This window comes from Mobula hypostoma, chromosome 2 (genome assembly GCF_963921235.1).
Source record: "Mobula hypostoma chromosome 2, sMobHyp1.1, whole genome shotgun sequence".
Lineage (NCBI taxonomy): Eukaryota > Metazoa > Chordata > Chondrichthyes > Myliobatiformes > Myliobatidae > Mobula > Mobula hypostoma.
In genome coordinates this window covers 43,355,185-43,382,592 of record NC_086098.1, presented here as the reverse complement: position 1 = coordinate 43,382,592, position 27,408 = coordinate 43,355,185, and the positions used below count along the sequence as shown (strand labels likewise).

At 41.6% G+C, this 27,408-nt stretch overlaps 1 protein-coding gene across 1 annotated transcript in view; it reads left to right on the top strand.

The window, feature by feature from the left end:
* Nucleotides 1-27,408, top strand: part of otofa (otoferlin a) — a 379,390-nt gene that overhangs the window by 186,976 nt on the left and 165,006 nt on the right. Inside the window, exon 6 of the mRNA XM_063071051.1 lies at nucleotides 4,505-4,527. Coding sequence (XP_062927121.1) covers nucleotides 4,505-4,527 — 23 coding nt within the window. The remainder of the gene's footprint in view (nucleotides 1-4,504; nucleotides 4,528-27,408) is intronic.

Sequence of the window (27,408 nt, the reverse complement as noted above, 5' to 3'; positions counted from 1 at the left end):
CCAGTTGTATTTACATTCGGAGTTAATACCATGAATTCTATCGAGGAATTCATCCCAGACTGCTTGGAATATGCTGGGCAGCTGAAAAGGAACACATTTACTGAAGTGCAAACATGAGGAAACCTGCAGATGCTGGAAATTCAAGCAACACACACAAAAAATGCTGGTGAACGCAGCAGGCCAGGCAGCATCTATTGGAAGAGGTATAGTCGACATTTCGGGCTGAGACCCTTCGTCAGGACTAACTGAAGGAAGAGCTAGTAAGAGATTTGAAAGTGGGAGGGGGAGTGGGAGATCCAAAATGATAGGAGAAGACAGGAGGGGGAGGGATGGAGCTAAGAGCTGGAAAGTTGATTGGCAAAAGGGATACGAGGCTGGAGAAGTGAGAGGATCATGGGATGGGAGGCCTAAGGAGAAAGAAGGAAGGTGGGGGGGGGGAACCCAGAGGCTGGGCAAGGAGTTATAGTAAGAGGGAGAGATGGAGAAAAAAGAGAGAGAAAGAAGTATACTATAAATAAATAAATAAATAAATAAGGGATGGGGTTCAAGGTGAAGCCACACTCAGGTTGGAGGAACAACACCTTATATTCCATCTGGGGAGCCTCCAACCTGATAGCATGAACGTTGACTTCTCTAACTTCCGTTAATGCCCCACCTCCCCTTCGTACCCCATCCCTTATTTATATTTTTTAAAATATTTTTTTTCTCCCTCTTTTTCCCATGCCTCCTTACTTTCTCAATAAGCCTGCATGGGGAACCTTATCAAATGCCTTGTATATAGATGTAGTGTATATCCATATACACTACATCTACTGCTCTTCCTTCATCAATGTGTTTAGTCACATCCTCAAAAAATTAAAACAGGCTTGTAATGCATGACCTGCCTTTGACAAAGCCATGCTGACTATTCCTAATCATATTATGCCTCTCTAAATGTTCATAAATCCTGCCTCTCAGGATCTTTTACATCAACTTGCCAACCACTGAAGTAAGACTCACTGGTCTATAATTTCCTAGGCTATCTCTACTCCCTTCCTTGAATAATGGAATAACATCCGCAACCCTCCAATACTCCAGATCCTATCCCCTCCCCATTGATGATGTTAAGGTCATCGCGAAAGGTTCAGCAATCTCCTCCCTCGCCTTCCACAGTAGCCTGGGGTATATCTCGTCCAGTCCAGGGTTCAAAAATTATAATAAAATGCTTAAATAATAGTGTTATAATAACATATCTGTAATTAAGGCACTATAATAGAACAAAGCTGGAAGCATAGATAATCAAAACAATGATGTGTCTTTATAATTCGCATTTTTGTTAAGCTAAACTAGGGAAATGCTGACTCAATGCAAATCTTTGCCATGCGTGACACAATGAACCAAACCACATTCACCCTTGGCATGGGTTGGCAAAGATCCATCGCCGGCTGTCTCCTTTTCACACCTCCATTATTTTAAGCCTGTTTATCTGACCTCTAGCTGTGGTATGGACTTAGCACTGAGTTCGGAGCAGTTACTGATAATTGTAGACCACAGAATTTGCTTCTGGTACTTTAGCTTTGATTGGTGTATCCAGTGCAGTCTCACTTATTTGAATAGGTTTGTCATTTTTAATTTAAAAAGTGAAGGTTAAGTTGTTTTGATTTCTTTTAATTCCACTTCATATTGAATGTTTTTCAATTAATTTACAGTGGCAAAATATGTTGACTTTTTAATTACTTAACATAATTTTATTTTGGTTAAACATATTTCAGTTGTTTCTATATGATACCAATCATTTATTGAACTGGCCTTTGGTAAAAATTATAATAAGTACTTTATCGACCCCGAGTCGGAAATTCTTTTGTTACAGCAGCAACATTAAAAACACACAGCTGTGTGCAGACTTAACTAATAATAATGTACAGAATAATGATGTGCATAAATAGTGTACGATAAAATAAAGCAGAGACTATTGTACTATGATGTGTGTTCTCCTGTCGCACAGAGGTGAACACAGGCTCTCTGGGGCTAGGACCTCAGATTGCACTGTCTGAGACCTGGTCACTGATCATGTAACTCACAGCCTTGGGGGTTTGTTGTTGAGCAGCAGGGTATTGGAAGCTATGCAGCCACAGAAAGTCCATGCAAGTGTAGGACTAGTGTGGGGTTAGATTCCAGGTACAGATTGCATCAAACACTACTCTAACCAATAAACAATTGCCATTGCAGCCTCTAATGTTGTCTGATCTCAGGACTGATGGTGATGGAAACTGTTACAATAGTGAGGAAGAGAGTGAAGTAAATGCAAGGCCAAACAAGAGAGGAGCAGCCTGATGAGTCTGGCCCTCATAACTGTGTGTGTGTTTCCTCTGTTCCTCTACTGAAAATTGTTTAAAACGGTTTCATGACCAGTCTATCAGTTAAATAAATCGCTACAATGCCTTTAATTATGCTTTTTCGCATTCTAGAGTTTGGTAGTTTTTTTTGATACCACAAGCTATTTCAATTCTTTTTGTTGATCTCATGGCAGTTTAGCACAACCTTGAGCTTTGAACACATTACTGCTGTATTTCATTTGTCTGTTTATTGTCATGTCTTCTTCGCATTCGGCTCTAGACTGACTCAAATTGCCTTTCTTCAGATATATAATTTATAAGAGTAAAACTCAATTGGATGAGGTCATCCATGCCTGTGCTAATCCTGTCTTCAACAAATATCTATGTTTTTCAGTAGGGTTGATGAACTGCGGTAGGACTACTGGGGTCAGTCACTATTACTTTACACTTGCACAGGCACTGATGGTAAAGCCCACTCCTGAGCAATTAAGCCAATGGAGATCAGTGATCATGTGGCTACTGTGATCCAATTTGGGAACTCTCTGACACTGCAATCCCCTGTATCAATGATCTCTTTCTAAATCACAGCAATCACGCCAATTAACTTCCCACTGTTCCCTTCCTTAGCATTGAACTGATTGAAATTAACAAACAAAAATAAAACATGATTATATCTTTCCTGTAGATCTGCTTATTTACCAAATGTCTGGTCATGCATCCTTTTTTACTGTTTCTAATAAGGTTGATTGATTTGAAAGTGTGGATTTGACTGCATGTACAACAGTATTTTAATTTTCTGAATGATAAATTGATTGCTGATTTACCTCTTTGCAAATGATTGAATGTAAATTGAATATGAAACAAACAGATTTCACAAAAAAGAGCCTGATATTGTTGTGCTACTTTAGGTTGATATGATAAAAGTTTAGACTTCCAATTACCACAAAATGAAAACCACAATCTTTGAATCGCAGAACACCTACAGATCAGGAGGTCAAATCTATATCAGTTCCATGTAATAATAATCCAGTGAATACCACTCCTTGGCCTTTCCCCTGCAAATCCTGTTATTTCAGATATTTAACCAGTTTAGACCATAAGACCTTAAGACGTAGGAGCAGAAGTAGGCTATTCAGCCCATCAAGTCTGCTCCGCCATTCCATCATGGCTGATCCCAAATCCCACTCAACCCCATACACTTGCCTTCTCACCATCTCCTTTGATGCCCTGACCAATCAGAAAATGATCAACTTCTGCTTTAAATATACCCACAAACTTGGCCTCCACCACAGACTGTGCAGAGCATTCCACAGATTCACTATTCTCTGGCTAAAAAAATTCCTCCTTACTTCTGTGGTAAAAGGACACTCCTCAATTTTAAGGCTGTGTCTTCTAGTTCTGAATACCTTCACCAAAGAAAACTTCCTATCCACAACCACCTTATCTAGTCCTTTCAACATTCAGTAGGTTTCGATGAGATCCCCCTGTATTCTCCTGAATTGAGTACAGGCCCAAAGCAACCAAATGCTCCTCATATGTTAACCCCTTCATTTTGGAATCAACTTCATGAACCTCCTCAGGACTTTCTCCAACGACAACACATCCTTTCTGAGATAAGGGGCCCAAAGCTGTTGACTATATTCCAAGTGTAGCCTGACTAGTGTCTTATAAAGCTTCAGCATTATCTCCCTGCTTATATATTCTATTCCCCTTGAAATAATTGCCAACATTGCATTTGTCATCTTTACCACAGACTCAGCCTGTAAATTAACCTTCTGAGAGTCTTGCATGAGGACTCCCAAGTCCTTCGGCACATCTGATGTTTGAATTTTTCCCCATTTAGATAACCGTCTGCACTATTTTTCCTCTTAACAAAATGCATTATCATACATTTCCCAACACTGTATTCAATTCCATTATCATTAACAAACAACTTGAAAAGCAGCCGGCCTCATTTTTGCCCATTCTTCCAATTTGTCTAAGTCCTGCTACAATTGCATTGCTTCCTCAGAACTACAGACCCCTCCACTTATCTTCATATCATCAGCAAACTTTGCCACAAAGCCATCAATTCCATTACCCAAATCACTAACAAACCATGTGAAAAGTATTGAGAAAGTAAGGAGGCATTTAGTGAGAAAGTAAGGAGGCATGTGATCCAAGGGGACATTGCTTTGTAGATCCAGAACTGGCTTGCCCACAGAGGCAAAGAGTAGTTGTAGACAGGTCAAATTCTGCATGGAGGTCGGTGACCAGTGGTGAACCTCAGGGATCTGTTCTGGGACCCTTAATCTTCGTGATTTTTATAAATGACCTGGATGAGGAAGTGGAGGGATGGGTTAGAAAGTTTGCTGATGACACAAAGGTTGGGGGTGTTATGGACAGTGTAGAGGGCATTGATAGGATGCAAAACTGGGCTGAGAAGTGGCTGATGGTGTTCAACCCAGATAAGTATGAAGTGGTTCATTTTGGTAGGTCAAATATGATGACAGAATATAGTATTAATGCTAAGACTCTTGGCAGTGTGGAGGATCACAGGGATCTTGGGGTCCGACTCCATAGGATGCTCAAAGCAACTGCGCAGGTTGACACTGTGGTTAAGAAGGCATACGGTGTACTGGCCTTCATCAATTGTGGAATTGAATTTAGGAGCCAAGAGGTAATGTTGCAGCTATATAGGACCCTGGTCAGACACCACTTGGAGTACTGTGTTCAAATCATGGAAAGGGTGCAGAGGAGATTTACAAGGATGTTGCCTGGATTGGGGAGCATGCCTTATGAAAACAGGTTGAGTGAACTCGGCTTGTTCTCCTTGGAGTGACAGAGGGTGAGAGGTGACCTGATAGAGGTGTATAAGATGATGAGAGGCATTGATCGTGTGGATAGTCAGAGACTTTTTCCCAGGGCTGAAATGGCTGCCACAAGAGGGCACAGGTTTAAGGTGCTTGGGAGCTGGTACAGAGGAGATGTCAGGGGTAAGGTTTTTATGCAGAGAGCGGTGAGCGCGTGGAATGGGCTGCCGGCGACAGTGATGGAGGCAGATGCGATAGGGTCTTTTAAGGGACTTTTGGATAGGTACATGGAGCTTAGAAAAACAGAGGGTTATGGGTAAGCCTAGTAATTTCTAAGGTAGGAATATGTTCGGCACAACTTTGTGGGCTGAAGGGCCTGTACTGTGCTATAGGTTTTCTATGTTTCTAAAAGTAGTGGTCCCAATACTGACACATGAGGAACACCACTCATCACTGGCAGCCAACGAGAAAAAGCCCCCTTTCATCCCACTCGCTACCTCCTGCCTGTTAGCTATTCCTCTATCCATGCCAGTATCTTTCCTGTAACACCATAGGATCTTATCTGTTCAGCAGCCTCAAGTTGGCACCTTTTCAAATGCCTTCTGAAAATCCAAGTAAGTGACATCCACTGCCTATCCACATTCATTGTCCACCCTGCTCGTTACTTCCTCAAAGAACTCTAACAGATTTGTCAGGCAAGATTTCCCTTTACAGAAACCATGACTTATTTTGTCATTAGTTGCTAAGTCCTCTGAAACCTCATCTGAAACACCACTGAGGTTAGGCTAATTGGCCTATAATTTCCTTTCTTGTGCCTTCCTCCCTTCTTAAAGAGTGAAGTAACATTTGCAATTTTCCAGTCCTCTGGGACCATGCCAGAATCAAGTAATTCTTGAAAACTCATGAACAATACATCAGTCACCTCTTCAGCAACCTCTCTCAGGAGTCTGGGATGTAGTCCATCTGGTCCAGGTGACTTATCCAACTTAAGACCTTTCAGTTTGCCTGGTACTTTTTCCTTTGTAATAGCAATGGCACTCTCTCTTGCTCCCTGATACTCACAGATCTCTGGCACACTGCCAGAGATCTTCCACAGTGAAGACTCATGATCTCTGAATACTGAAATTAAATCTATCCAACACTAAACTAGGCATTTAATTCCAGATTCAGTCACTCATTTTGTAAAACAAAAAGATTATTTTCCACTTTATTGTCATGGTAAATAACAATTAATATTTACAAATCTTCACATTGAGAAAGCAAAATGACAAGGCAGACTTTGTAACTTGGCTGATTGAGGGTGGGATGTGGTGGTGGGAAGAACAGGATCAGGTGGGGCAATCATCATAATGGAGAATTTCAGACTCGTGTTCCAATATCTCTGTCAATCCTGCTCTGGAACCCCACAAGAATGGGAGAAAGCAAATACATTAGTGTCTGACTATTCTTTGCAAGGAAATGCATGGCATACTTTCGCTGTTCTCCATAACGATATCTCATTAGGTCCCTGGTCTGCAATATACCAGCCCATTTCAATACCACCTGCTTTGATAGTGAGCATAACAGAAAGAATTGATCACAGGCAAATTCACAGCACTGAAATCTCATTTTGGTAAAAGAAAAGGAAATGGTTCTGAAGAGGCTCCCTGAATCACCTAACATACAAAAATCTGACTTTATATAAAACGTTCCATACATTTTTAAAATCATTTTGGAACTAGTAATAATTAAATGTTTCATGATATTCAGTAATGACATAATATCGTATAGATATGTATTCTATTAGTTCAATCATAAGTAGCAGTAAGGCAATTATTCAATGAAATGAAAGAATAATGGCAAGTGCTAAAGAGCCATAAAATAGGGGTAATTGTAGAAAAACAACATTTCCATCTTACAGAGAAATCAGTTTACAGACACCTCTCAGGAACAGAACACTTGCATAACCTGGAGACGGCTTGTACTTCAGGAAGCATCTAATGGATTGCCATCATTATATTAAAAGTGGAAAATTAAGCAGGTGGGCAGAAAGCGGGCAATCAACATTGCGTTTATAAAAAAATGCTGCAAACATATCTTTCTGATCCACATATCCCTGCCTTCAACACTATATTTTCAAGCAAACTCATTTTCAAACTCCTAAACCTGGGACGCAATGCCTCCTTTTGCAACTAGATCCTTGGCATTGTGATCAGCAGACCACAATCTGCAAGATTAGGGAGCAACATGGCCGCCTTGATTTTTCTGAACGTTGGCACCCCACAAGGCAATGTCCTCAGCCCTCTACTCGACTCTCCCTACAGTCATGGCTGCATCAGCAGATCCTGCTCTGACTCTGTCCACATTTCAGATGCCACCATAGCAGTGGGCTGTATCTCAAATAGTGATGAGTCAGAGATAAAGAGCCTAGGGACATGGTGTAATGAAAACAACCATTCCCTCAGTGACAACAAAACAAAAGAGCTAGCCATTGACTTCAGGAGGGTGGGGAGTGATACGCATGCTCCTGTTTACCATCAGTGTTGAGAGTGATAAGAAGCTCATGTTTCAAGGAGTAAACATCAACAGTATCCTGTCCTGATTCAAACACATTGAAACCACGGCACAAAAGCTCACCAGTGCCTCTACTTCCTCGGGAGGCTAAAAGGAATTTGGCATGTCCTCTTTGGTCTTCCCCAATTTTTATTGATCCACCGGAGAAGGTATCCTAACTGCATACATCACAGCTTGACATCGAAACTGCTCTGTCCATGACTGCAATAAACTGCAAACGTTGTGAACACAGCATTAAAACCAGCGTCCCCTCCCCTCGATGGGCTCTGATACTTTAGTAAAGCAGCCAACATAATGAAAGATCTCAGTATAAGACTATTGAATAAATCTCAGCATAAGACTATTGAATAAATCCCAGTATGATAAGATTGATTCTTGACATCACAATCTACCTCATTGTGCCTTGCAGTTTACTTTCTACCTGCATTGCACTTTCTCTGTACTATAATACTTAATTCTGCACTGTTGTTGCTTTCCCCTGTTCTACTTCAGTGCACAATATAATGAATACTTCAGTATAGATGGTATTCAAGGCAAGTTTTTCACTGTACCTCGGTACATGTGACAATAATAAACCAATCCAATATTCCATGATTCCTGGATTATTCCTGCTTGCATCATTTGGTTTATTACCTTTTCTTCTTCATTTTCGACATTTATGACTAATTCCACTTTCTGCTGTACTATTGGTTGACTTTTAGTAATACTCATCTTTTCATCATCTTCGCTGTTATATCGCAGGCAGAATATTTCAGCTCCAGTCGTGACAACACTTATAAATTCTTCATTTTTTCATTTGTTGTAAACTCCTTTGGAACAATGTGATATGTCGAATAACACTAGTTAAGTAAAACATAATGCTGAAAATGAAAGGCTGACGGTATTGGAAAACTGAATTACAAACATTAAATGCTGGAGGCACTCAGGGTCAGGCAGTATCTTTGGAAAGAAACATAAAAATAATATTTCAGGTTAAAGTCTATCTTCTAAGTACTTAAAAGGCCCAGGTAAGATGGTGGCATGCTCGGGTGCAGTGATCACTCTGCATCAAATTAAAAGTTTATTTGTTCATCTTGTATGTCTTTTTTATGATTGCAAGTCAATGCTGGAAGCTAGGAACATCAAGAACTGCAGTGCGAGTGATTGTCTTGGAAGTTTTATTGCGATCACAAGACCCTGTTGAACATTAGACATAGAAAAAAACCTACAGCACTATACAGGCCCTTCGGCCCACAAAGCTGTGCCGAACATGTCCTACCTTAGAAATTACCCAGGATTACACATAGCCCTCTATTTTTCTGAGCTCCATATACCTGCCTAGGAGTCTCTTAAAAGACCCTATCGTATCCGCCTCCACCACCGTCGCCGGCATCCCATTCCACGCACTCATCACTCTCTGCATAAAAAATTACCTCTGTAATCTCCTCTGTACCTACTTCCAAGCACCTTAAAACTGTGCCCTCTTGTGCTTGCCATTTCAGCCCTGGAAAAAAGCCTGTGACTATCCACACAATCAATGTCTCTCATCATCTTATACGCCTCTAACAGGTCACCTCTCATCCTCCATCACTCCAAGGAAAAAAGGCCGAGTTCAATCAACCTATTTTCATAAGGCATGCTCCCCAATCCAGGCAATATCCTTGTAAATCTCCTCTGCATCCTTTCAATGATTCAATCCTTCCTATAGTGAGGTGAACAGAACTGAGCACAGTACTCCAAGTGGGGTCTGACCATAGTCCTATATAACTGCAACATTACCTCTTGGCTCTTAAACTCAATCTGCCAATTGATGAAGGCCAATGCACCGTATGCTTTCTTAACCACAGAGTCAACCTGCACCGCAGCTTTGAGTGTCCTATGGACTCGGACCCCAGGATCCCTCTGATCCTCCATACTCCCAGGAGTCTTACCATTAATACTGTACCATATTCTGTCATCATATTTGACCGACCAAAATGAACCACCTCACACTTAGCTGGGTTGAACTCTATCAGCCACTTCTCAGCCCAGTTTTGCATCCTATCAATGTCCTGCTATAACCTCTGACAGCCCTCCACACTATCCACAACATCTCCAACCTTTGTGTCATCAGCAAATTTATTATCCCATCCCCCCACTTTTTCATCCAGGTCATTAATAAAAATCATTAAGAGTAGAAGTCGCAGAACAGATCCCTAAGACACACCACTGGTCACCGACCTCAATGCAGAATATGACCCATCTACAACCACTCTTTGCCTTCTTGTGGGCAAGCCAGTTCTGGATCCACAAAGCAATTTCCCCTTACATCCCATGCCTCCTTACTTTCTCAATAAGCCTTGCATGGGGTACCTTGTCAAATGCCTTGCTGAAACCCATATACACTACATATACTGCTCTACCTTCATCAATATGTTTAGTCACATCCTCAAAAAATTCAGTCAGGCTTGTAAGGCATGACCTGCCTTTCACAAAGCCGTGCTGACTATTCCTCCAGAGGAATATTATGCCTCTAGAATATTATAGGGATATTATGGAGAAGCATATTATGCCTCTCCAAATGTTCATAAATCCACCCTCTCAGAAAGGATCTTCTCCATCAGCTTACCAACCACTGAAGTAAGACTCACTGGTCTATAATTTCCTGGGCTATCTCTACTCCCTTTCTTGAATAATAGAACAACATCCACAAACCTCCAATCCTCTGGAACCTCTCCTGTCCACATTGATAATGCAAAGAATATCGCCAGAGGCTCAGCAATATCCTCCCTCACCTCACATAGTAGCCTGGTGTACATCTTGTTCGGTCCCAGTGACTTATCCAACTTGACGCTTTCCAAAAGCTCCTGCACATCCTCTTTCTTAATATCTACACGCTCAAGCTTTTCAGTCCACTGCAAGTCATCCCACAAATCGCCAAGGTTATTTTTCATTGTGAATACTGAAGCAAAGTATTCATTGAGTACCTCTGCTATCTCCTCTGGTACCATACACACTTTTCCACTGTCACACTTGATTGGTCCTATTCTCTCAAATCTTAAACTCTTGCTCTTCACATACTTGTAGAATGCCTTTGGGTTTTCCTTAATCCTCTCTGCCAAGGCCTTCTCATGGGCCCTTCTGGCTCTCCTAATTTTTTTCTTGAGCTCCTTCCTGCTAGCCTTATAATCTTCTAGCTCTCTATCGTTACCTAGTTTTTTGAGCCTTTCGTAAGCCCTTCTTTTCTTGTCCAGATCTACAACAGGCTTTGTACACCATGATTCCCGCACCCTAGCATCCTTTCCCTGTCTTATTCGAACTACCTATGCAGAACTCCACACAAATATCCCCTGAACATTTAATAGTTGCTGGTGAATGCAGCAGGCCAGGCAGCATCTCTAGGAAGAGGTACAGCCGACGTCTCAGCCCGAAATGTCGACTGTACCTCTTCCTAGAGATGCTGCCTGGCCTGCTGCGTTCACCAGCAACTTTTATGTGTGTTGCTTGAATTTCCAGCATCTGCAGACTTCCTTGTATCCCCTGAAAATTTGCCACATTTCTTCCGTACATTTCCCTGAGAACATCTGTTTCCAATTTATGCTTCCAAGTTCCTGCCTGATAGCCTCAGATTTCCCCTTACTCCAATTAAATGCCTTCCTAACTTGTCTGTTCCTATCCCTCTCCAATGCTGTGATAAAGGAGATAGAATTGTGAGCACTATCCAAAATGCTCTCCCACTGAGAGATCTGTCACCTGACCAAGTTCATTTCCCAATACCAGATCAAGTACAACCTCTCCCCTTGTACACTTATCTGCATATTGTGTCAAGAAACTTCCTTGAGCACACCGAACAAACTCCACCCCATCTAATCCCCTCACTCTAAGGAGATGCCAATCGATATTTGGGAAATTAAAGTCTTCCACCACAACAACCCTGTTATTATTACACCTTTCCAGAATCTGTCTCCCTATCTGCTCCTCGATGTCCCTGTTACTATTGGGTGGTCTGTAAAAAACACCCAGTAGAGTTATTGACCCCTTCCTGTTCCTAACTTCCACCCACAGAGGCTCTATAGACAATCCCTCCATGTCTTCTTCCTTTTCTGCAGCTGTGTCACTATCTCTGATCAACAGTGCCACACCCCCACCTCTTTTACCTCCCTCCCTGTCCTTTCTGAAACATCTAAAGCCTGGCACTCAAAGTAACCATTCCTGCCCGTGAGCCATCCAAGTCTCTGTAATGGCCACAACATCATAGTTCCAAGTACTGGTCCACGCTCTAAGCTCATCTGCTTTGTTCATAATACTCCTTACATTAAAATAGACACATCTCAGACCATCAGTCTGAGCGCTTCCCTTTTCAATCACCTGCCTATCCTCCCTCTCGCACTGTCGACAAGCTTTCTCTATTTGTGAGCCAACCATCTCTTCCTCCGTCTCTTCAGTTTGGTTCCCACCCCCCAGCAATCCAAGTTTAAACTCTCCCTAATAGCCTTAGCAAACCTCCCCGCCAGGATATTGGTCACCCTGGGATTCAAGTGCAACCTGTCCTTTTTGTACAGGTCACTTCTACCCCAAAAGAAGAAATCTGATTCCCTGCCCCCTGCTCCAATCCCTCAGCCACGCATTTATCCTCCACCTCATTCTATTCCTATACTCACTGTCGCGTAGCACAGGCAGTAATCCCGAAATGACTACCTTTGTGGTCCTGCTTTTCAATTTCCTTCCTAACTCCCTGAAGTCTGCTTTCAGGACCTCCTCCCTTTGGTAACATCAAATACTGCAAGTCCAGTTCACTGATTCTTTGGCAAGACTGATGGCAGAGGAGTTATGCTACCTTGGTTGTGGCAGGACTAGCCCACACCTCAGAGTCACCTGTTGCACCTGACCAGAAGAGGAGACGAAGAGGTGGTGTGGAAAAGCCTCAGTGGGGCATACTGAAATCCATACTTGGGTTGGGGTCTGGCCTCTCCTGTCAATACTGCCCTCCAATGTTTGCTCAGTGCTGCCCTCTGGTGTTTGCTTCATGGAAGAACAAGCTGGATTAGGACAATTTGCTATCAGTTCTACAGTCATGCCACTCTGGGACTTGGGCTATGTAATTACTATTTTTTTTTCTCTGTGGCTGTATGTTTTTCTGAAATCATAGCTATATGTGCTATTTGTGCTAGCTGCAGTGTGCTGTTGGTCATGGGTTTTGCGCCTTGGCTGACCCCAGAAAAACACTGTTTCATTTAGTTATATTCATGTATAGTTGAATGATAATTGAATTTGAACTTAAGCGTTCCTGCATTTTCTGTTTTGTGGTTGTTTCGTGCAAGCTGTGAAGTGTGCCTATGATTCCTGTGGAATTATCCTATGTATGCGATGGTGAAGTCAACCAGTGAATAATTGGGATGAGCCCTGATTGATAGCAATTGTTGGTTGGTAAGGAGGGAAAGAAAGAATGGAACTTGTGAGGTTTATCATGCTGTTGGTGGGATATAGTTCTTTATGTTGGGATATTTAATTTTTAGGACCTTCCAGAAATGTCTCAGGGAGCTTACTATTAACATTGTCCACATTATGATCCCCTTGTATTCTGCAGAGATTCAGAAGTATTCTGACACTTTTCAGTAGAGCTTATCTGCTCCCCTCTTCAATTTCTCCCAGGTCACTATTAGGAAATTTTGAAGACCGATGGTTCCCAAAACATGTCACACAGCGCCAACCACCTTAGAAGAATATCCACCATTTATTCCAGCAACAATAGCCTCCCTTTAAAGTGTGTAGGCTAGCTTTATTTGGAACCAACCTCACAGATCTTGAACATATTGCTGAAATGCACAGCTGCTGTATACAAAATTCATTTCTGTGCCAGCTGCACAAACAACTTCAACATCAATGACGAAGAAGAGAGAATCGTCAACAACACACATAAAATGCTGGAGAAACCCAGCAAGTCAGGCAGCAACTATGGAGGGGAATAAACAGTTAATGTTTCAGGCCAAGACTTTCAGTCATGATGAAGGGTCTTGGTCCAAAACATAAGTTGTTTATTTCCCTCCATAGCTTGCTGAGTTCCTCCAGTATTTTTGGAGGGTTGCTGCAGATTCAGATTCTAGCATCTGCAGATGTGATCAGATTGACAAGTCCTAACTGAGCCCGTCTGAGTCTATCAACTCATCTCATTGTAATCTTGTGTAGGAAACAAAGTAGGGTGAAAGAACTAAGAGGGGTGAAACAATCCAAAAGAAAAAAGTAACCACTTTTTAAAAGATTTTGAATGACATTTAATTTGTAAAGGAATGAGACTCCATCATTTAAAACATCAATTTTCCCTCCCCAAGAAATAATTTTTCAAGTGATTCAGATTTATTGTTGTTTTAAAATTCCTTTGTGTTTGAATGTGCCAGCCAGAAGTTCCTGTAGTATTTTGGTTTTCAACTCCTGAGTAACTTTCAAAAGTTGAAGGATTTCACTTAGGAAGATAGAGATGTGGTGTTGCTGATTTTCCTTTGTTTGTTCTTCACCACGTTTACTGCTGCTTCCCGGGGTAGCTGTAGTTAAAGGCACTTCCAATGGAAGGGTGGGCCTTAGTGAGACTTCCTCTCTGTTTAATCAGCTCATCTATAAATCTGCTGAAGGTCTCAAAGGAAGTGTGAGTTTTCTTTTTGATCTTCTGTCCCTTTCATGAGGTTCTTTGCTGCCTCCTCTGAAGCTACAAATTGGTGCTATTTGTGGTGCTATTCTTGGGCTTTTGCAGGTGTATTCTTTGACTGAGAGCCTTCCATACCAATTCATTGACCCCAGCATCAGAAGACAGGTCAGGTGAGTCCCTCTGGGAGCTCCACCCTGAGGTACAAAATTCTGCTGGGTATCTAAAAATGGAAAACACGACTAATCATTCATTGTATTGAAAGTAAATCAAAATCCTAATTTGAGGAAGTAAGGTAATTTTCTGTTCCTAGAGGTTGCATTCAATTAAGTTAAAACACCAATTCAAAACATAATAATACTAATGACACCCCAAACGAATCACTTTCTCAACATTAATATTTCTTTTAGCTAAGCCTTAAATTCCAGTGAAGAAATTTGGTGAGTTGGCAATGGGATGAGCTAATTGAAGGCAGAAGCAGGCCTCTGCCATAATTGTTTAATGGTGTGCAGTACAGTAGGATGTGTATGCTGACGATATAATCCTAACACCCTTCAAGAGAGACAAGTGTTGAGCAAATCCAGGTTACTAGTCCACCTGTTTGTGTGACATACAGATGAGGCAGTAATTGTTTGAAACAGGTGTTTTGAAAAGGCAGGACCCATGAGAATTAGAGTCACTGAATATTTAAATAAAATTACACTGAACAGCTGCGTTTAACACTTACAATGCCCTGCATATATCTCTTTTGATTAATTGAATAATTGCACAAAGTACTAGACAGCCGTTGGAATGGTGTTCATCTTTCAGCCCCACCCTCTATAGACTGCCTTTCTATTGAGTATTCACCAGTCCTTGTAAGTAATTGATTATCAATAGTAATGCAAAACAAATAGATTTTCATACATGGTATTGTTAATTAGTCAAGATTATATAAAGAATTCCAAAATATCTCACTCACAAAGGAGTGTAACTGTTCAAATTTTCTCCTCAATTTTATTCTGTAGTTTTATAATTCTGACAACCATCTAGAAGTATAGGAAAGCACTACAACTTAACAATTTTAGTACTGCATTTATCAGAATAATTAATTTAGTTTCAACACATTTAAAAATTTCCAATGCTGTCTCTGTTTGTCAAATACAGATATTTAAACTGAGAGCCACCTTCTTGTACCACTGCAGTCCTTCTGGTAAAGGAGCTCCCTCAGTTCTATTGGGGTGGGCGCTGGCGTGTTAAGAAGCAGTAATAATGAAGAAGCAGCATATGCTTCCAGGTCAGGGTGCCATGGAGAGGGGAACCTGCAGGTGAAGGTGTTCCCATGTTCCTGTTGCTCTTGTACTTCGTGGCTTTAAAGGACACAGGTTTAAGAGATACTATTAATCGAATTATAAATGGTTTACGTTACTGCAGTTTGTGTAAATAGTGGAGGAAATGTAAGTTTAGGGTGGTAGATGGTGTTCATGTGCTGGTCCTTGTCTGAGATGGTGTCGAATTTCTTGACCGTTGTTGGAGTTGTACTCATCCGAGAAAATGGAGGGTATTCCACCCATTGGAATACCCTGCATTTTGCTGTATTTTGCCAGTGGTGGAAAGGCTTTGGGCTAACGGGAGATAAATCTCTAACCACAAAAATACCCAACTACTGATGTTCTCTTGTCGTCACAGTATTTCTGTTGCTAGTCCAGTTGAGTTTCTGATGGTGACCTCTAAGTTACCCATGGTTGAGGGCTCCATGATGGTATTGCAAGTTGATTATCAAGAATGGGCAGATAAACATTCTTGTTAGAGACGGTCAATGTCTGCCACTTTTGCGGCATAAACATAGCATTCCCTTAACAGCCCATGCTTGAGCCTTGCCTAGGTCCAGGAGTATGCTAACAGGAGTGACTATTTTGAGTGTTTTGTTTTATAATTCACTTACATGGACAACTTGCAGAATGAAAATCTACCTGAATGTAAACTTTAATTGTAGCTTCCTGAAGCTTAAGTTGCTATTGGTTGTCTATCTTAGTATGCCATTAGGAGTCAAACATTATCAGGGCATAAATCAGGCCGGATTAACACCGGTCAGTATTATGTGAATTGACTGACTGATGGAACATTTCAGGATTCTTAGCTAATGTGAGCAAAAGTAAAAGTAAAAAAATCAACCTGGAATTTTGTTAACTAGTGACCCCTAGTGGTAATGAAATAGCTCAACACGTTCAAGAGATAACTGGATATTAAACTACAGTATAAGAGATCACTGGGTTGTGGATGATCTGACTTACATAGAATATGTAGCACAATACGGGCTCTTCAGTCGATGATGTTGTGTTGACCAATATAAACCTATTCCATGATTAATATAACCCTTCCTTCCAGTTATGCCCATAACTGTCTTGCGTCCATGAGACTGTCTAAAAGTCTCTTAAATGTCCCCATTATATCACTCCCAGAAGTACATTCCAGGCATCTACCACTTTCTGTGTAATATATCTAGCTCTGACATCTCCCATAAACTTTCCTCCATTACTTTAAATAGATGTCCTCTGGTATTGGCCAGGGAATAAGTCAATGGCTGTCCCCTATCTATACCTCTTATAACCTTATACAGCTCTATCGACTAGCCTCACATCCTCTTTCTAAAATCCCAAGAATCCTAAAATACAGAGAATCCATTGGCCTTATTTAAAATCCATATACACCACATCTACTGCTCTAGCTTCATCAATTTGTTTTGTCACCCCCTCTAAAAAGGCAATCAGCCTCGTGACACATGATTTGCCTCCCAAAAAACTATGCTGACTATGCCTATTAAGACTATGCCTCTCCAGATGCTCATAAATCCCTAAGAATCCTCTCCATTGGTTTTAACATAGAACATAGAATAGTACAGCATAGTACAGGCTCTTCGGCCCACAATGTTGTGCTGACCCTCAAACCCTGCCTTCCATATAAGCCCCCACCTTAGATTCCTCCATATACCTGTCTAGTAGTCTCTTAAACTTCACTAGTGTATCTGTCTCCACCATTGACTCAGGCAGTGCATTCCACGCACCAACCACTCTCTGAGTAAAAAACCTTCCTCTAATATCCCCCTTGAACTTCCCACCCCTTACCTTAAAGCCATGTCCTCTTGTATTGAGCAGTGGTGCCCTGGGGAAGAGGCGCTGGCTATCCACTCTATCTATTCCTCTTATTATCTTGTACACCTCTATCATGTCTTCTCTCATCCTCCTTCTCTCCAAAGAGTAAAGCCCTAGCTCCCTTAATCTCTGATCATAATGCATACTTTCTAAACCAGGCAGCATCCTGGTAAATCTCCTCTGTACCCTTTCCAATGCTTCCACATCCTCCCTATAGTGAGGTGACCAGAACTGGACACAGTAATCCAAGTGTGGCCTAACCAGAGTTTTATAGAGCTGCATCATTACATCGCGACTCTTAAACTCTATCCCTTGACTTATGAAAGCTAACACCCCATAAGCTTTCTTAACTACCCTATCCACCTGTGAGGCAACTTTCAGGGATCTGTGGACATGTACCCCGAGTTCCCTCTGCTCCTCCACACTACCAAGTATCCTGCCATTTACTTTCTACTCTGCCTTGGAGTTTGTCCTTCCAAAGTGTACCACCTCACACTTCTCCGGGTTGAACTCCATCTGCCACTTCTCAGCCCACTTCTGCATCCTATCAATGTCTCTCTGCAATCTTTGACAATCCTCTACACTATCTACAACACCACCAACCTTTGTGTAGTCTGCAAACTTGCCAACTCACCCTTCTACCCCCACATCCAGGTCGTTAATAAAAATCACGAAAAGTAGAGGTCCCAGAACAGATCCTTGTGGGACACCACTAGTCACAATCCTCCAATCTGAATGTACTCCCTTCACCACCACCCTCTGCCTTCTGCAGGCAAGCCAATTCTTATTCCACCTGGCCAAACTTCCCTGGATCCCATGCCTTCTAACTTTCTGAATAAGCCCACCACTAATGTGAGATTCACTGATCTGTGATACCCAAGATCATCTCTATTACCTTTCTTGAACAATGGAACAATAATTACCATCCTCCAATCTTTTGGTACTACTCCTGTGGCTAAGGATGATACAAAATTCATTGTCAACATCCCAACAATCTTTCCCCTTGTTTCCCTGGAGACTTGCTGTATATTTTTTGAAAGCTCCCAACATTGCTGTTTTCTTAACCTTGACATGCTCCAGCAAATTAGCCTGATTTACATAGTTAACTCACCTTCATCAAAGTCTCCCTCACTGAAGCAAAGTAATTATTAAAGACACGTTGGGGTTTTTCCTTAATCCTAATTGCCAAGGCCTTCCCATGTTCTCTTCTAGTTCTTCTAAATTCCCCCTTTAGGTCCTTCATGGCTATCTTATAAATCTTAAGAGCCCCAACTGATTTTTTTATTCCAAAACCTTAGGTATGCTTCCTTTTTCCTCTTGGCTAAATGTTCCACCACCCCTGTCAACCATGGTTCCCTCATCCTGCCATCCTCTCCCTGCTTCAGTGGGGCAAACCTATCCAGAATGCAATACAAGTGCTTCCTAAACAACCTCTACATTTCTGTTGTACATTCCCCCAGGTACATATGCTCGTAATTTGCACTCCCAAATTTCTGTCTAATACGCTCTCCCAATTAAATCCTTTCCCATATCTTATGCATTGCCATGTGAAAGGTCAGGGAGTTGTGGTCATTATCTGAAATGCTCACCCACCAAGAGATCCATCACCTGACTAGGTTCATTGTCTATTACTAGGTCCAGTATTGTCTCTCTTCTAGTCAGTCTGTCCACATAGTGTGTCAGCAATCCGTCCTGAACACACCTTATACATTCCACCTCATCTAAACCTCTTGCATGAAGGAGGTGCCAATCAACATTAGGGCATTTGAATTCATCAATGTCAACCAGCCTATTATCTTTGCACCTTATCAAAAGCTGCTTACTTATCTGCCCTTCGGTGCCCCTGTTACTATTAGCAACCTGTAAACTACTCTCGAGAGAATCATTGCTCCTTTATCTGTTTCTGACTTCCACCCATACTGACTTAGCAGATGATCTTTCCATGATGTCGTCCTGATCTGCAACCGTGATACTATCCCTGATTCACAATGTTGCCACTTTTCTTCCCTTCCTACTCCTTCTGAAACATCTAAGCCCCACAATATCAAGCAGCCAATCCTGTCCTTTTAACAGCCAAGACTTTATATTGACCACAGCGTCATAATTCCATGTACTGATCCATGCTATAAATTCATCACCCTTGTTCTTAGTATTTCTCACATTAAAGTAAACACGTTTTAACCCATCCAACTGATGGCATTTATGTCCTATCCACTGCCTGTCTTCTTCAGTCTCCCTGGATCTGCCTTTACGCCAACTGCTCCATCATTTGACCTAACATTCTGGTTCCCATCCCTCTGCCAACCTAGTTTATTTCTCCCTACAACCCTGAAAACCTATCTTGGAGAACTCTAACTTGAGACAATTCTCCTATGCATTTTTGAAGCATTTTTCAAGATAGTAATAATATTAAACTCTTCCGTCATGGAGACACAAACGTTTTCAGATGGTAGAATCTGGAAATACAAACAAGTCTGCTGGGGGATCTCAGAAAACTGAGCTGCATCTATGAGGGGAAATGTTGATAATCCTTTCTGCATACAAATGCCTTTTGACCAGCTGAGTTCTATGGGCAAATATTTTTTGATGTATAGATAAATTATTTATGTATACCATGAGTTTAATTAAGAGTAATGTGTGGCTACTACGAAATGAAAGAATTATAGCAACTGTATATAGAGCAATAAAATACTAGTAACTTTAGAAAATGTTCTTGATTCAGAGAGAAATCAGGTTGCAGACAGTTTTCAAGAACAGAACCTGAGGATTAACTGTATAGCTTTTTACAAAATTTACCAGAGCTGTTGATTGTGAAACAGAATCTAATGCATTCAATGATTTTTATGTCTTAAACCAATTTAACCAATTCTGCATCAACATTTCTCTGGAATATGTGAAAATTAACAATTTTTAAATTTATCAAACTACTTGATGGACATAGTATAATAGAAGTAGACAAAAACTGAAAAAAAGAGAATGCAACTATTTTGAAAATTCAAGATCTGAAAATCTGCAATATATTAGGCAACAAAATAAATGTGCATATTTGTTTATATTAATGATAAAATAATACATAAGATTATTCCCTTCAAAGAAAATCACCAGGGAAAAGAGAAATTATTTTAAAAATTACCTCTGCACAAGAGGCCACAATTGATTCTCTCCTATTAACAACCCATCAAAATTCTTACACAAACGCTCTTGAGAATTCAATCAGGTGTGTTCGAAGATAACTCTCACTGGCAGCTAAATTGTTTGTTGACAGCTTCCATAAACTGGAAAAAAAGATTATTTTCTTCTAGATAACTGAGAAGGAAGTAAAAACTGACTTTCAAAGTTTAGAATATTTTAACGTGTTCATAAATGGTCATAGAAGAGAAAATTAATCTATTATCGCAAAGTAACCATTTCACAAATGTAATACTATCACTCACCATCTGTAAATTCTTGTTGCATTTTGCTGCAAAATGTGAATTATTATTAAAAAGCCTAAAACAATTATTGATTAGTTTAAATCACTAGCTTATCTCAACAAGAAAGGTAATTGTTTTGTAAATGATCAGCTAAATATTTACAGAACAGGAAAATGTGCAGTTTGATACACAAAATTAATTTGTCCATCTAGCCTTTAGAGTTATGTATAAGCATAACTATTTGAGAAAAGGATTATTTGGTCCCCACCACCTTTTGTTCTGTTGGTATTCATCACAAGCAGCAACCGGAGCTAACAATTCAAACATGATATCCCCTGAAAGGTCATTAATATAAAAATTTGATATCTACTGGAAAATCACGTGTCAACATGCAGTCACACTCTAGTAAATTATTGATATGTTCCTAGCGATGACTCAACAGTAGGTTGCTTGGCAACAAGAGTAATCAAATTGATTGGGCAGTCATTCTGATGTAAATGAGTCAAATAACCATGCTTTTGTAGTTTTGCAAATTTCTATGAACTTGGGCAATGGTGTTAGAAATAGTAATTGTCCATTAAAAACAGCCACAAAAGAAGATTTCTTGTCTTAGATGGCACAATTGCAAGAATATCTTGTGTATCACCACAATCAGTTCTCAGTTGTGTTGCTGCAACCTGTAGTGCACTTACACAACATTTGGATTTCACTGAGTAGAGAACCAAATTAAGTTTGATTGACAAGAGTCTTGAGACTTGGATAATTTTCATAATGGACAGAAGATATTACAGTAAAGTAAGAAGATCTTAAGGTAGTGACCCCTTAACACCAGTCCTTGTGTATGACAAAGAAAAGGTGCACAAATACATTCCTTTAACCATTTAATTGCAATTCCCTCCCCTTAGTAATGGGAACTGAGGATGCTCAGAAGGTGCTTCTTTCTCTTCATCAATACTTTCACTGGAATCTTTAGCTGCAGTTCTTTGTTAATCACAAGTGACTTGAGATATCAGCAGTTGATCTCCAGTTTCCTGTCCTGTTTTTTCTCTTTTCCTGTAAAGTTCACAAAAAGGAACACTTGTACTTAGGACTGAGCTGAGCCCCATTGACTGGTTGAAATCTGGAAATGGTAGTCCTCTGTTTTAGTAACAGGTCCTGCATTCTAAAGGCAAGATGACACGATCAGAGAAGTCAAAGCTAACAAAAAAGCCAAAGAGAAGGCATAGAGCAAAAATTAGTGAGAAGTTAGAGGATTGGGAAACTTTCAAATACCCACAGAAAGAAACTAAAAAAGTCATTAAGAAAGTAAAGATGGAATATGAAAGTAAGCTAGCCAGTAATTTTAAAGAAGATACCAAAAGTTCCTTCAGATACATAAAGTGTAAAAGAGAAGCGAGAGTGGATATCAGACCGCTGGAAAATGATGCTGGAGAGGTAACAACACACATAAAATGCTGGAGGAACTCAGCATGCCAGGCAGCATCTATGGAAGAAAGTACAGTCAACTGGAATGTTTCCATAAGTCCGAAAAATTGCAAATGTCACTCTATTCTTCAAGAAGGGACAGAGACAGAAGAAAAGAAACCATAGGCCAGGTAGTCTGACCTCAGAGGTTGGGAAGATATTGGAGTCAATTATTAAGAATGAGGACTCTGTGTACTTGGAAGCACGCGTTAAGATAGGCCATAGTTAGCATGGGAATTTTCCAGAGAAAATCATGTCTGACAAATCTGTTGAAATAACAAGCAGGATAGACAAAGGAGAATCAGTTGATGTTGTGTATTTGGATTATGAGAAGGCCTTTGACAAGGTGCCACACATGAGGCTGCTTAGCAAGTTGAGTCCAAGGAATTACAAGGAAGATTCTTACATGGATAAAGCAGTGCTGACTGGCAGAAGGCAAAGTTTGGGAATAGAGGAAGCATTTTCTGGTTGGTGACTAATGGTGTTCCAAAAGGGTCTGCGTTGGGATTGACTCTTTTTACATTATATGTTAATGATTTGGATGATGGAATTTGCATCTCCCCCTCCCCCTCCAGCTTTCAAATCCCTTACTCACTCTTCCTTCAGTTAGTCCTGACGAAGGGTCTCGGCCTGAAACGTCGACTGCGCCTCTTCCTAGAGGTGCTGCCTGGCCTGCTGCGTTCACCAGCAACTTTGATGTATGTTGCTTGAATTTCCAGCATCTGCAGAATTCCTGTTGTTTGGATGATGGAATTGATGGCTTTGTTGCAAAATTTTCAGATGATATGAAGATAGGTGGAGGGGCAGGTAGTTTTGCGGAAGTTAAAAGGCTACAGAGGACTTAGACAGATTAAGAGAATGGGCAAAGAAGTGGCACTGGAAAACAGTGTTGGGAAGTGTATGGTCATGCACTTTGGTAGAAGAAAACGGAAGTGTTGACTATTTTCTAAATGGAGAGCTAATCCAAAAAACTGAGGCCCAAAGGGACTAGGGAGTCCTTTTGCAGGATTCCCTAAAGGTTAACTTGCAGGTTGAGTCTGTGGTGAGGAAGGCAAATACAATGTTAGCATTTATTTCAAGAAGCAAGGATGTAATGTTGAAACTATAAAGCACTGGTGAGGCCTCATGTGGAGTATTGTGAGCAGTTTTGGGCCCTTTAGAAAGGATGTGCTGAAACACATCGAGATGCAGCTCCTAAGGGACCGCGTTACAGAACTGGAGCTGCAGCTGGATGACCTTCGTCTGATCAGGGAGAGTGAGGAGGTGATAGAGAGGAGTTGCAGGCAGGTGGTCACGCCGGGGCCATGGGAAGCAGACAAGTGGGTCACGGTTAGGAGGGGGAAGGGGAAAAGTCAGGTAATAGGGAGTACCCCGGTGGCTGTGCCCCTTAACAACAGGTACTCCTGTTTCAGTACTGTTGGGGGGGACAGCTTACCTGGGGGAAGCGACAGTGGCTGTGCCTCCGGCACAGAGTCTGATCTTGTAGCTCAGAAGGGTAGGGAAAGGAAGAGGAGGGCAGTTGTGATAGGGGACTCAATAGTAAGGGGGTCAGATAGGTGATTCTGTGGACGCAGTCCAGAGACCCGGATGGTAGTTTGCCTCCCGGGTGCCAGGGTCTGGGATATTTCTGATCGTGTCCAAGATATCCTGAATTGGGAGGGTGAGGAGCCAGAGGTCGTGGTACATATGGGTACCAATGACATAGGTAGGAAAAGGGATGAGGTCCTGAAAGGAGAATATAGGGAGCTAGAAAGGGAGTTGAGAAAAAGGACTGCAAAGGTAGTAATCTTGGGATTACTGCCTGTGCCACGCGACAGTGAGAGTAGGAATGCGATAAGGTGGAGGATAAATGCGTGGCTGAGGGATTGCAGGGGGCAGGGATTCAAGTTTTTGGATCATTGGGACCTCTTTTGGCGCAGGCATGACCTGTACAAAAAGGATGGGTTACACTTGAATCCTAGGGGGACCAATATCCTGGCAGGGAGATTAGCGGGGGCTACTGAGGTGACTTTAAACTAGAATGGTTGGGGGGTGGGAATCAAATTAAAGAGGCTAGGCGTGAGGAGGTTAGTTCACAACAGGGGGATGGGAACCAGTGCAGAGAGACAGAGGGGTGTAAAGTGAGGGTAGAAGCAAAAAGTACTAAGGAGAAAAGTAAAAGTGGTAGGCCGACAAATCCAGGGCAAGCATTAAAAAGGGCCACTTTTCAACATAATTGTATAAGGGCTAAGAGAGTTGTAAAAGAGCGCCTGAAGGCTTTGTGTGTCAATGCAAGGAGCATTCGTAATAAGGTGGATGAATTGAAAGTGCAGATTGTTATTAATGATTATGATATAGTTGGGATCACAGAGACATGGCTCCAGGGTGACCAGGGATGGGAGCTCAACGTTCAGGGATATTCAATATTCAGGAGGGATAGACATGAAGGAAGGGGAGGTGGGGTGGCGTTGCTGGTTAAAGAAGAGATTAATGCAATAGAAAGGAAGGACATAAGCCGGGAAGATGTGGAATCGATATGGGTAGAGCTGCGTAACACTAAGGGGCAGAAGACGCTGGTGGAAGTTGTGTACAGGCCACCTAACAGTAGTAGTGAGGTCGGAGATGGTATTAAACAGGAAATTAGAAATGTGTGCAATAAAGGAACAGCAGTTATAATGGGTGACTTCAATCTACATGTAGATTGGGTGAACCAAATTGGTAAAGGTGCTGAGGAAGAGGATTTCTTGGAATGTATGCGGGATGGTTTTTTCAACCAACATGTCGAGGAACCAACTAGAGAGCGGGCTATTCTGGACTGGGTTTTGAGCAATGAGGAAGGGTTAATTAGCAATCTTGTCGTGAGAGGCCCCTTGGGTAAGAGTGACCATAATATGGTGGAATTCTTCATTAAGATGGAGAGTGACATAGTTAATTCAGAAACAAAGGTTCTGAACTTAAAGAGGGGTAACTTTGAAGGTATGAGACGTGAATTAGCTAAAATAGACTGGCAAATGACACTTAAAGGATTGACGGTGGATATGCAATGGCAAGCATTTAAAGGTTGCATGGATGAACTACAACAATTGTTCATCCCAGTTTGGCAAAAGAATAAATCAAGGAAGGTAGTGCACCCGTGGCTGACAAGAGAAATTAGGGATAGTATCAATTCCAAAGAAGAAGCATACAAATTAGCCAGAGAAAGTGGCTCACCTGAGGACTGGGAGGAATTCAGAGTTCAGCAGAGGAGGACAAAGGGCTTAATTAGGAAGGGGAAAAAAGATTATGAGAGAAAACTGGCAGGGAACATAAAAACGGACTGTAAAAGCTTTTATAGATATGTAAAAAGGAAAAGACTGGTAAAGACAAATGTAGGTCCCCTGCAGACAGAAACAGGTGAATTGATTATGGGGAGCAAGGACATGGCAGACCAATTGAATAATTACTTTGGTTCTGTCTTCACTAAGGAGGACATAAATAATCTTCCAGAAATAGTAGGGGACAGAAGGTCCAGTGAGATGGAGGAACTGAGCGAAATACATGTTAGTAGGGAAGTGGTGTTAGGTAAATTGAAGGGATTGAAGGCAGATAAATCCCCAGGGCCAGATGGTCTGCATCCTAGAGTGCTTAAGGAAGTAGCCCAAGAAATAGTGGATGCATTAGTGATAATTTTTCAAAACTCGTTAGATTCTAGACTAGTTCCTGAGGATTGGAGGGTGGCTAATGTAATTCCACTTTTTAAAAAAGGAGGGAGAGAGAAAAACCAGGGAATTATAGACCGGTTAGCCTAATGTCGGTGGTGGGGAAAATGCTGGAGTCAGTTATCAAGGATGTGATAACAGCACATTTGGAAAGCGGTGAAATGATCGGACAAAGTCAGCATGGATTTGTGAAAGGAAAATTATGTCTGACGAATCTCATAGAATTTTTTGAGGATGTAACTAGTAGAGTGGATAGGGGAGAACCAGTGGATGTGGTATATTTGGATTTTCAAAAGGCTTTTGACAAGGTCCCACACAGGAGATTAGTGTTCAAACTTAAAGCACACGGTATTGGGGGTAAGGTATTGGTGTGGGTGGAGAATTGGTTAGCAGACAGGAAGCAAAAAGTGGGAATAAACGGGACCTTTTCAGAATGGCAGGCGGTGACTAGTGGGGTACCGCAAGGCTCAGTGCTGGGACCCAAGTTGTTTACAATATATATTAAAGACTTGGATGAGGGAATTAAATGCAGCATCTCCAAGTTTGCGGATGACACGAAGCTGGGTGGCAGTGTTAGCTGTGAGGAGGATGCTAAGAGGATGCAGGGTGACTTGGATAGGTTGGGTGAGTGGGCAAATTCATGGCAGATGCAATTTAATGTGGATAAATGTGAAGTTATCCACTTTGGTGGCAAAAATAGGAAAACAGATTATTATCTGAATGGTGGCCGATTAGGAAAAGGGGAGGTGCAACGAGACCTGGGTGTCATTATACACCAGTCATTGAAAGTGGGCATGCAGGTACAGCAGGCGGTGAAAAAGGCGAATGGTATGCTGGCATTTATAGCGAGAGGATTCGAGTACAGGAGCAGGGAGGTACTGCTGCAGTTGTACAAGGCCTTGGTGAGACCACACCTGGAGTATTGTGTGCAGTTTTGGTCCCCTAATCTGAGGAAAGACATCCTTGCCATAGAGGGAGTACAAAGAAAGTTCACCAGATTGATTCCTGGGATGGCAGGACTTTCATATGAAGAAAGACTGGATGAACTGGGCTTGTACTCATTGGAATTTAGAAGATTGAGGGGGGATCTGATTGAAACGTATAAGATCCTAAAGGGATTCGACAGGCTAGATGCAGGAAGATTGTTCCCGATGTTGGGGAAGTCCAGAACGAGGGGTCACAGTTTGAGGATAGAGGGGAAGCCTTTTAGGACCGAGATTAGGAAAAACTTCTTCACACAGAGTGGTGAATCTGTGGAATTCTCTGCCACAGGAAACAGTTGAGGCCAGTTCATTGGCGATATTTAAGAGGGAGTTAGATATGGCCCTTGTGGCTACGGGGGTCAGGGGGTATGGAGGGAAGTCTGGTGCGGGGTTCTGAGTTGGATGATCAGCCATGATCATAATAAATGGCGGTGCAGGCTCGAAGGGCCGAATGGCCTACTCCTGCACCTATTTTCTATGTTTCT